This window comes from Spinacia oleracea, chromosome 6 (genome assembly GCF_020520425.1).
Source record: "Spinacia oleracea cultivar Varoflay chromosome 6, BTI_SOV_V1, whole genome shotgun sequence".
Classification (NCBI taxonomy): Eukaryota; Viridiplantae; Streptophyta; class Magnoliopsida; order Caryophyllales; family Amaranthaceae; genus Spinacia; species Spinacia oleracea.
The window spans coordinates 54735118-54747431 of NC_079492.1; the positions used below are offsets into that span (position 1 = coordinate 54735118).

At 40.0% G+C, this 12314-nt stretch overlaps 1 protein-coding gene across 1 annotated transcript; it reads right to left on the minus strand.

Moving 5' to 3' along the window:
- Positions 1-460: 460 nt before the first annotated feature.
- On the minus strand, positions 461-2447 carry LOC110797964 (F-box/LRR-repeat protein At3g26922). The gene is made up of 3 exons (XM_022003097.2): positions 1364-2447; positions 1130-1279; positions 461-1047 (listed from the first exon to the last, which is right to left on the minus strand). The coding sequence occupies exons 1-3, from the start codon at positions 2291-2293 to the stop codon at positions 631-633; spliced, it is 1497 nt and encodes a 498-aa protein (XP_021858789.1). The 5' UTR covers positions 2294-2447; the 3' UTR covers positions 461-630.
- Between the last annotated feature and the right edge of the window lie 9867 nt (positions 2448-12314).

Here is a 12314-nt window from a genome sequence, read left to right on the forward strand (position 1 = left end):
GCTTTTTGGTACTTAAAAGTTTAAACTAGTTTAATGAAATTTATACCAAGTACAATATAATATTTTTGTTTCAAAATGGGAATGATATGAAAGTTGATTAATTAAATAAACCTAATTTATTTTAGAACTTGTAAAATTCATGCTAGATCGTCTAATTTTAGGTGTATAGAACATATCCTAGAAATTCATCGACAAGGCGCACTCAGGAGAATTTGGCCAAATAACTGAATTTCAAAACTCAATTTAATTGGCCTATGTACACCATTAGTCCATTACTACTACACATTGTTGAAGAGAACATTAAAACTAAGGCTAGATCATCTATTTTCAGCTCAATATAACATACCCTAAAAATTCATCAACAAGGAGCACTTAGGAGAATTTGGCCAACGACATGAATTTCAAAACTCAATTTGGCCTATGTACAACGTAACATTACTACACACCATTGAAGAAAGTATTAAAATTCAGGCTAGATCATCTAATTTCAGGTGAAGAGAACATATCTTAAAATTCATCAACAAGGCATACATAGGAGAATTTGGCTTATGTACAACATTAATACACATTGTTTGCATCCAAAATGTAACCAAAGCAGATCCAACCAGCTCTTGACTTCCTCATTCAAAATTATTTGTTATATACATCAGAAACATGATGCCGTCTGAAAAATGATAATAAACTGTCGCGTTCATCACTGTCACATACTCTGATCTCAGCTATTTCCGATGCCTTAGGATGATGGCGAAGCATCTCATATATTGCCTTTTGCATCAATGTCTCATTTCCCTTTGATGTTGAACAAGAAACATCTTCCTTTGTTACTGTTAATGGTTTAACATTCAAACTTTGGGGCGAAACAAGAATCATTGATTCCAAAATTGGTGCTCTTTGCAAGAAATATGCTGCAAGTTCAATATCTGAACTAGTTCCTCTGAATTTGCACAACTTGACAGTCCTCAGATTGTTAAAAACACATTCAACAAGCGTGATATTTGGCTTCCGGTATTCCCAGATGAAGTTTTCCTCTTGAGCCACGTTTGAAAGCTATAAAATTAAACCAATTCAGACAGAGAGACAGACAGAAGGGTGTTAAAAAGATGCAGGGGAGTATAAGTTTACGCCGTACTTCTATGGAGATCGTCTGTAAAGAAGGACAACTGCAATGCTTAAAGAAGCAGTAAACATCAGAGTTGAACAGTCCAAATAATGGGCTGTTAACAAGCTGTAGTTCCTTCAGATTGCTGAATTTCACCTGAAAGTCTTTGATCAAACTCGGCTGCATATAAACAATTAATAAAATCAGGCTAAAAATCTTGCAGTTTCTAGCTTGTTTAAAGATTAAAAGGACAGACAAATGTACCACGAGGTGTCCAAGGTATAAGGTAAGAGATCTGACATGTGCAAGATCTGACAAGATCTTCATGAAAATATAGAAAACTCCACCAAACTCATCCCCTCGAGTACCAATAAATACCTCCTCCAAAACTAACATATCTTCCACTTTACAAGAATCTAAGTGACCTGCACTTATAAAAAGGGACTGAATGTTTGGGCCAGAAATCTCAAGGATCGAGGCATTGTAACACTCGTAAACTGTCAGCCTTTGAAGACGCGAAGAAGAGAGTATTCTGATAGAACTCAGTGATCCACATTCCTTCAGAACAAGAACTTCAAGCAGTGTACAGGTACATAGAAGACTTTCAAGCATACTGTCAGTTACATGAACTTCTTTGAGGCATAGTGTTTTAACCCCACCAAAACCTGTATACTTTTCTGGGAGGCTTAAAATGCAGCGCCTCAGTTTAACAGTTATCAGTGTACTGCTATCGAAAAAGAAGTCTGGCAACTCGAAAGCCTCTTTCTTGTTAACAACATGGGTTTTTGACAAGAAGTGAATATGAATTTGCCTGCAGAAATCCAAATCAATCTCTTTAACACCTCTATAGGTTGCAAATCTAATCCAACTTATGGCTTTGGACTTGTGTTCTTCATTTCTCGGGCTGAACAACAGCTTGAACTTGTCTATTTTATCAGACTTGTTGATGATGAGGATTCTGTTAAGGTTTTCAGAAAACTCATTTGGTGTCTGATGTTTGGCAAACTCTTCTCCAAAGTCTAAGATGATGGCATATTCAAGATGATCAGCAGAAATCCCTCTCCATCGTTTGGAAATTAATGAAGCTGTGATTACGGATTTTATTGGGATTAGAGAGAGAATTAGATGAAGGATAGCATCAGGCAAATCACTGATTAAATCCTTTGCTGCTTCCTGTTGTTGTTCTTCATCCATTTTGGTGGGTTGTGTTTGACTTTTGATAGAGATCAAAATTCAAATGTATTTTATAGTATGATTAGTGCTAATACTCTTTAGGTGATTAACTTAAAGCACGTTGGATTAGTAGTTGTTTTTATCAGGAATCTTACAAAGGGTTGAGTGATGGTCCATGAAAACTCTGATTTCATTAGCTGATGTATATATAAATATAGAATTTTCAAGGAAAAGGTCATAGATTAGGTGTGAATAATCTGAACAAAAAAAGTTGATTTATTAAAGACAAGGACATATCTTCCTAATTATAGATGTTTATTGTCAACTAGGCATGGAAGATGAGGTACCTCAATAAACTAGCAATATGTTGTCCCATCAGCTAGACTAAAGAAAGAGATATGGTTAAGTGGAAAACACAAATGTATATTTTGGGACCTTGTGGAGTTAAGGGGCATGGTAGTCATGTCTGGTCATAGTGGCACAACCCACAACCATCTTTAGCAACAGAATGGTTCATTAACTGTTACGATATAGAATTAGAATACTAATAATATTCTAATATGCATAGGATTAGTATTATGATAGATTTCCACAAGTGTTATGTTACTGTTAGAGAACAAACACCAAGTTAGAACTAGAATAGGAATTATCTTCTTATATTCTTGTACTATAAATATATTGGTTAATCAATAATACGAGACAGACTTTTGAGTTAATTTAGCATGGTATCAGAGCCTAGGAGATCCTAGGGACCGTCACACGATTTTCCACCTGCCGGTGGGTTAGAAAAATAAACTCACCGGCGGGATTCGTAGTTAATATAATAATTCGCTGCAAATAATTGGTAGAATATGAGGTTAGTGTTGGAGAAGACTCGTACTTGGAATCGCGTCCAATTTGAGTATTGATTTGAGTTTGGTTTTGCTTCGAAAAACCAATGAAGATTTGAGAGCTTGGTTTTGCTCCGAAAAACCAATGACGGATTGAGCATGATTTTGCTCAAGAGAAGCCGAAGGCATTCCCGTTATATCGAGATAATTGGTGAGTTCGAAAAGAATGACGTTCCCATCAAGAGAGAAAAAAAAAAGTGCAAGTTCGAAAAGAATGGCGTTCTTGCTCAATTTTTTTTTAATTGAAGTCGGCATCACTGAGTTATGCAATTCGACTTCAACAAAGACTCCGATTGATCTGGTACTAACGCATAATATTACGTTTCCAATCGCAACGTTCGTGAAACTGCCATGGTATCAAATAATATATCTTCATAATTTCATATGGTATCAAGAGCTTAGGTTACGAAACTTAGTTTTTTTTTTCCGCATCAATTCAAACACAACAACAATATACGTGAGATAGTAAGTCATAATGAGCGATGACGAGGAACCTAAGAGGCCTTCGCAGGCGGTGAAATCTTCAACAGAGGAGATTCTTGCCAAGGCGTATTATCTAGGCTCGAGTGAAAGCCCGGGTAATATAATAACCCCAATTAAACTAAGAGGTGCAAAGAATTACGAGGAGTGGTCGACATCTGTGCGTAGAGCATTAATCTCGAAAAGGAAGATTGGGTTCATTGACGGAACAATTTCAGAACCAATGGATGATCCAGAGAGGCTTGCAGACTGGATTGTAGTACACTCTATGTTGGTTTCATGGATAAAACATACATTGGACGAATCTCTACGATCAACTGTTGGAGATTATGACGATGCAGGAGCATTGTGGGTACATCTCAAGAAGCGGTTTTGCGTAGTTAGTGGTGAAGGAAATAATGCCCTTGGTCCAAGTATGCATATAATGTTAAGTCTAATAAATGCGGTTCAGTATTAATTAACAAGTTAATAATTCAGTGAGATCAAGTGAGCTGAATGCCTAGCTAGAGGCCGCTTCAGTTCAAGTGGAATTAATGATATTAATCCACAACTTACTCTTGACTGAACCCGTAGGGTCACACAAATAGTACGTAAACGGATCAAGTATTTAAGGGCATTAAATACTCCATCTATGGATATTCGAAATCGACGGATCTTGGTTTCAGTGGGAGCTGAGATCGTCAAAGGCAAGCAAGTGAATACTCCGGAAACGATGATATTTCCGGAAACGGAAATATGGATCGTATCGGAAATATAAATATTATCCAAGTCGTAGATGTTGCCGGAAACGGAAACATGGTACGTATCGGAAAATATTATTGGAAATGGAAATATTAATTTCCGGAATCGGAAATATTGCCGGAAACGGAAATATTGTCAGAATCGGAAATATTATTGAAATCGGAAAATAATTCCGGAAACGGAAATATTAAATATTTGTTCGAAACGGAAATTAATTCCGGAATCGGAAATATTAAATATTGTTCGTATCGGAAATAAATTCCGGAATCGAGAATTTAATCGGAAACGTATCGTACGAATTAGCATCGGACGAGACTTGCTAGACGAAAGCCCAACACGAAGCCAGGCCCGCGTCCAGCAAGCCAAGCGCCCAACACAATGCAGCCAAGGCCACGCCAGGCCCAGCGCAAGGCCAGCCCAACAAAGGCCAAGGCGCGCTCGCGCGGGCTGACGCTCGTGGGCTGCGAGCAGCGCCTGCTCGTGTGGGCCGCAAGGCCTGCGCGGGCTGTGCGTTACACTCGTGCTCGTGCAACGTTTGTGTTCGATACGAATCCTAAAGCTGATGGAATTCGTTCATTAATTAAATCCTAATCCTAATAAAGATAGAATTAGTTTAACAGAGTTTTAATGAAATTCTAATTAAACTAATTAGTATCCTAATAGGATTATAATTCCTTTCCATAAACTCTATAAATAGGTGCCTAGGGTCACATATTTACATCGAGGATTGAAGTATTCAAAGGTAAGATTTTGGAACAAAATCAGCCAAACACTTGTAGCCTATTAGCCGAAAATTCTTAGAACCTTAAGGGCGATTCTAGTTGGTCAAGCTTAAGGAGGATCCGGACGTGTTGTGGACTATCTACGGAGGGACGACACTTGGAGTCCTAAAGACTTGTTCTTGTTCGGTTCGGGCGCAGCTAGGGAGGGCACGCTACAAAGTGTATGCATCTGAATTATGCTAAATGATTATGTGTAAACAATATGTTTCCTGGCATTAAGGTTTTTCCGCATGATTTATGTTTTGTCATATGTATCATAACCTAACAGTGGTATTGTGAGGGGGTCGAAAAAGCACGAGGCTAATGCATGACCTCGTCCCTCGTGGGCGTGACGTCGTCAGATCAAGTGTAGTTAGATTTCCTATGAGTTTACACCCAATCGACTAGTAATATAGGAGTCGACATTCAGTTTTTAACGACAATGAGAAAAACTGACAATACCCGGTTATCGTGACATAAAGGGAGTGCAATTATGTTCGACCACGACGGCCATATGTTCCCTTGTGATCCCTGGTGTGGGGACCGCTCAACGTACACCCGCAGGGCAGAGATTGAGAGTTCGGGGGACTGTAACTACCGAGAGGAGTGCTCATCGATAACTCCAGAGGCAGGTTATCCTTACTAGCTCAGCATAAATAATTGAAGGGACATGCGTTAAACTATCAAACTATTCTGAATTGATTTTAGCAATATGCAACACATAATACTAAATCGATCGTGATTATCTTGTTTAGATTGATTTAAGGTACCTAGCATGATAGTTCAATTGTCCAAGATATTATTTTTATTAGGCGTGATAGATCAATCAGATTAATAGTTTAACAATTTTATAAAGGGTGATGAAAGCGATTAAATCATGCGAAGGGACACATTATGACGCACCCTTGAGAGGTGCGTCACGGTTCTCAGAAAACTAACCACTTGGCTTTGCTATTTCTCCTTTTATTTAACGAATCTCGGGTTTCTGAGCAGTGTTCCAGTATTTAGGCTTAATTCATCGGCTACAAGGGACAGGATACGTTCTGTTCGACTTTTGGGTCGATTGCGACAGAACGCGGGATCAATTTCGCAGCGTGAGGCTTAGGCTTAGGGTTGGAGTCAATACTCAGATTATGAATTGTGTGTTGTGTTGTTCTTTTCACGTCGGCTTTAGGGGTCTATTTATAGGAAAAAGTGGCGTAGAAAGATAGATTTTCAGGAATATGAATATGAAACGGATTAGGAAAAGAATCCGTCCCAGGTATTTTTGGCGCCCAACACTAGGCGTCAAAGATTTCGGCGCCCAGGGCTGGGCGTTGAAAATAGGATCTGGGCAGAATTCTTTGTCAGATTGGACTCTAGAGTACGGAGTCCATTAAGAGACTTAATCCGAGTTATTTGGTGCGTATCAATTTACGACGGAATGCGTCTGGGCCCTTTACGAACTCTAGGTTCGTTATGAGTTTAATTAATACGTTAACTCTTTTATCGAATTGCGATAGGAATAGAATTCCTTTTACAATTTCTATCTCTTTTAGGATTTATGTTGGAGTGCAACACCTTAATTCTGACAGGTTTCTATCTTTTTATTCTTACTACTTTTAGCAATTACCTTTTACGGCAACTACTATTTTTAGCAGGTTTCTATAAATGGAAGCTTTGGCTGAAATGAAAGGGTGATTTGAGATTCGTTATTTTATAGGAGATGCGTTGTCAAGTGGAGATTTATGTTCTAATCATCGAACCTTCCCTTTCAGGAATGGGGACAAAAGTAGGTGTCTACAGTTAGCCCCCACTTTGACTGAGTCTTGGAATAAGACAATGGTCAAAGTATTAGACGGAGTGCGTCATACAAGCCATGGTGTATGTGACCTGTTTTGCGAGGGTCTCACGAGCCCCCGAGTGATAACATTTGACTTAAGGGTCATCACTTGAAGTGTTAACATATTCCTCACGTGTCATTGGAATTTGTTAAGTATAGGAACTCCCTCACTTTGTCATTGGAAGTACCTACAGATGTATAGAAACTCCCTCACTTTGTCATTGGAAGTATCTACAGACGTCTTCAAAATCAAAGCTATAAAGTGTAACCAGGCCTGGCCAAGCCCGATCACGAGGTAAAAATATTTTTAAAGATTCTCATTTTCAGGGTTAGCTAAACGAGAAAACCCCCTTTGTTTTTATAGGACGTAAAACGAAGGAAAATCCAGCACATTGCTCTTTTTTGGAAAAGCGGAAAACCAATCCTTTGATTTTTGAAAAAGATAAACCATCTTTTGATTTTTGGAAAAAGATAAACCATCTTTTGATTTTTGGAAAAAGATAAACCAAGGAAAATTTATTGCTGCAACGACTAAGGACCTACGCGGTTAGTGGCGCAGACCCCGCCCGCTGAAGGTGGGCGAGCCTGTCCTGCTGAGGGTGGACGCCCCGTCCGATAGAAGTGGACGAATCTGTTTTGATGTTTTGAAAATAAGGACCTACGCGGTTTGTGATGTAGACCCCGCCGGCTGAAGATGGCGAGCCTGTTTTTTTTCGAAGATTTCATTTTGTTATTATTTTTGTTTTCGAAAAATGAGGACCTGCGCGTTTTAGTGACACAGACCCCGCCCGCTGAATGTGGGCGAACCTGAATTTGTTGTTTTTTTTGTTTTTGAAGAATTTTGTTTTTCTTTCGAGGGATGCTCAGATTTAATTGCAACCTGAATGTGGGTTGACAACGTGCTTAGACGGACCATTGTCTCGTGGTCATTATCTTTCATGGTTTTGAGCTAGTCTTTACGGCTCAATTTTTCCACTACTCGGGTCCTTGATTAGGGGACTATGTATAAGTATCAAAGGCGGCCTTTGTCTTGAGATCGTAATCCGGTTTTATCTTTTGAGATTATCCAAACACGGGGCTTCGTACAGTGTAGTCTGGGAATATTATTTTTAACTTTGTATACTCTATATTTTCTTTCGAGCCACTAAGCACTCGTGCTTGACGGTCATTTATTGTAAAAGAGGTTCCTTGGGGATACGCAATTTGTAATGTTCTTGATCGTGTTTGGGATCGTGCTCGTAAGTGCGAGCGATCTTTGTAGTGGTGTGCTACTCTTAACAAAGTCGTGAGGTGCGACTTTCAGTAAAGGAATCGGCAAATTTCAAGTCGAATGGATACGGCAGGACCCTATAGAAATCCGGGCTTCTTTTGGACCTGGGCTCATTTTCGGCGCCCAGGCCTGGGCGTTAGAAATAATTCACGCCCAAGTGGGGCGTTGAAAATATTGCTTGGGCTAGTCTTTTGATGACACAGTTGGCCTCTCGTTCGTTCGTTTATTTCACTTGGAAATTCTGCGTATTCTCTTCTCTTTTGTTTTTCTTTATTTTTGGAACGTAGAATTTTAGAGATCATAATGAGTTGAGCTGATTTTCAGCGCCCAGAACTGGGCGTCGGAATATCTGGCGCCTGGTCCTGGGCGTTGAATGTGCGTCCCAGGCAGGACTTCCTCGTGATGATTTCTCGAGAAGCCGTAGCCGATTGGTGGACTACGGTGTTTGTCGCTTTGGAGAGATTATTTAAAGGAACTGTTGCTCTTAAGGTGTACAGTTATTGCAATAGTCGGGCGAGTCTATATGGCCCGAGGAATATACCTTGAGGTGTAAGACTTTGATCGCTCTTATATTTTTTTCTTTTGAACGTGTTCGTGAAAGTTCTATACTTAGAATGTATGTGCGAACGAGCGTTCATAGAATGGCCGTTGCGTGCGGTCCATTAATCAGTTCGCTTGAGTCATTTTTTTTTTTTTGAGCAATGACTGATATTGAATAGTTTTCTTAGAAGCTTGATAGGGTTCAGGCCCATTCATGAAGTGGGCTTAAGCATCGTGCCCTTTTGATCGTTCAAACATTTACCTTGAGACTTTTTTATTTTTCTATGGTCGTTTCGTAGCTCGGAGCCCCCAAGCATGCATGTTGGGATGCTTCCTTTTGGCGTACGATTTTTGTGGGTTCTTTCGAGAAAGATGCCTTGGGGTTCCGCTCGTGTAGGTGCGAGCTATCCCTTCCGTGGTAGGTAATACTTTGCTACCTTTAATCCTTAATGTAGAAGTCGTGTGGCTTGCATTTTGAATTTGGGCGATAAGTAGTCTTTGCCTTATGCTCTTGGTCGTGCCCGCATTAGTGCAATATGCCTTACTCATTTTTTAGACTTGTACCGTGGGATGGTTTAACTTATGGTGCGACGTAGGCTTGTGTGGCCTAACAACGTCTCTTAGAACATTCCTCCAGGTGTTGGGATATCATTAATATTTTTTGCATTGGAGTACTTCATCACGCCTCGTTCAGGCGCTCGAACAAGTGTAGCACCTTCTGTGTGGGTGTGTGTGAGGGGGTCGAAAAAGCACGAGGCTAATGCGTGACCTCGTCCCTCGTGGGTGTGACGCTTATTTTTGTCAAATCAAGTGTAGTTGGATTTCCTGTGAGTTTACACCCAATTGACTAGTAATATAGGAGTCGCCATTCAGTTTTTAACGACAATGAGAAAAACTGACAAAACCCGGTTATCGTGACATAAAGGGAGTGCAATTATGTTTGACCACGACGGCCGTAGGTTCCCTTGTGATCCCTGGTGGTGGGGATCGCTCAACGTACACCCGCAGGGTACAGATTGAGGGTTCGGGGGACTGTAACTACCGAGAGGAGTACTCGCTCTTCGATAACTCCAGAGGCAGGATATCCTTACTAGTTCAGCATAAATAATTGAAGGGACATGCGTTAACTATTAAACTAATCTGAGTTGATTTTATCAACATACAACATATAGTACTAGATCGAACGCGATTATCTGATTCAGATTGTTTTAAGGGACCTAGCATGATAATCCAATTTCCCAAAAATATCTTATTTATTAAGCGTGATCGAACAATCTGATTTTAGTTAGTTTAACAGTTCATAAAAGGGCGAGGAAAGCAATTAAACCATGGAAAAGGGACACATTACGACGCACCTTTGAGAGGTGCGTCACGGTTCTCAGAAAACTAACCACTTTGACTTTGCTATTTCTCCTTTTATTTAAAGAATCTCAAATTATGGGACGGGATACGTTCTGTTCGATTTATGGATCGATTGCGACAGAACGCGTGATCAGTTTTGCAGCGTGAGGCTTAGGCTTAGTGGTGTAGAGTCAATACTCAGAATAATAATTGTGTGTTGTTGTTGTTTTCACGTCGAACTTAAGGGTCTATTTATAGGAAAGAGTTCGTGGAAAGATAGAATTGCAGAACTCTAATCCACGAGGAATTAGGAAAAACACGCACCAGGTATTTTCAGCGCCCAGGCCTGGGCGCCGATGATTTCGGCGCCCAGAGCCAGGCGTTGAAAATAGGTTCTGGGCTGTTTTTCTTAGTCAGATTCGGATTCCTAGAATCCGGAGTATTTGAGATTTAAATGAGTCCTTTAGTGCGTATTAACCTTGTGGCAGGATGCGTCTGGGCCCGTTACGAACTCTAGGCTCGTTAGGATTTTAATTAATACGTGACTCTTACTTTCGAATCTTATTAGGAATAGGATTCTCTCGCAATTTCTATCTCATTTAGGATTTATGTTGGAGTGCAACACCTAATTCTGACAGGTTTCTATCTTTTATGACTTGCCACTTTTAACAACTACCTATTACGGCAGTTACTATTTTTAGCAGGTTTCCATAAATAGCAGGTTTCGGGTGAAATGAAAAGGGGATTTGAGATTCATTATTTTATAGGAGATGCGTTGTCAAGTGGAGATTTATGTTTTCATCATGGAACCTTTCCCTTTCGGGAATGGGGACAAAAGTAGGTGTCTACAGTGTGCACGACTTATTACTTCGTTCGATGCAAGGATTTATAGATGTTTCTTTTTATTTTTTTTCTTATCTTTGATTTTTCTTTCGCTTTTGCTTTGGAACGATGTAGACTATGTAACGGGCGCTTGTAGGGCGAGCGTTATGTGCAGTAGTTTGATCGGAGTTTTGGTGACTCGCGATTTTCAGTTACCCTTGTTAGTGGGGTGACTTTATATATTCTAAGTAGCGATTAGAATTTGGGAGGGGTTGTAGCCATTCTAAGGTTCGTTTTACACGATCAAACCTTAGGATTGTGCCCCTATGACGTGTGTATAGCATTAACGTCGAGAATTTGCGATAAAATCGTCATTTCGAGCATTTTTAGAGTGTTTTTCTCAAGCCCCCAATTGTAGCTACGGGATTGGCTTGGTGCTATAATGCTTGGCATACGTTTTTATGCATTCATGGTGACATGGATCATGAATAGTTTGAACCAGACTCGTTTAGTGCGAGGTACGTTCGAGTAGTGATTTGCTACTTCTCTTGTAAACGTCGTATTGTGCGACATTACCATGGTCAAGGTAGTCACATGTTGAAGTGTGCCTTGACCAAAAGCTAGGTGCCTTTCTTTACCCATAATCATATTTTATAAATTTTTTTGACTCACTTGCAACATCGAGATAAACGCATACTTAGCTTAAACCAACGACACTTTATTATGTTCGAAGAAGTCTTTGAAAATTATTTGAAATCCGAGTCCTACTGTGTACAATCCGAGGTGTCCTAAGTAAGTTGACTTATAGAAGGGTTCGTACAGGATTACATGAGTGAATCAAAATACTGTTACGATTTTCGGAATGCTGTCTAAGGATTTGCTGGAGGCCAGGGTGCAGGCGTCAAGATATTACTTGTGCCCGTGTGGCACATGCTTTGGGCTTTTAGGGCCATCTTTTCCAGAATTGCGGGAATATAAACCATTTTCAAATTGACTTAGATTTACTTGGTGTATGTCTGCACAAAAGGTCAAGGTATACTTAGTTCTTTTCCCTAGCTCTTTCATTTCAAATTTTAGCTCCCAGTTGCTATTATGTCTTCTCATTAATGATGCTTTCAGATTTCGATTTTAGATGCCCGTGTCACATGTCTGAGTAGGGTGAGCCTTGGTTAAGTGCCAAGTCCTATTGACAATGTCTGATTTTTTCAAAGAGGATTCGCAAGCATTTGAATTATCATGAACGGGTGCCCTGAGTTCGAAGGAACGATGGGGCGATGCCGTAGAACAATCCTCTTTATTGCAAGCTTACTGCCTTTACTACTTGTTGGCGATTACGACTGTGTCTAGTGGTGAAAGAAGGTCTTTAAGTGAGTTA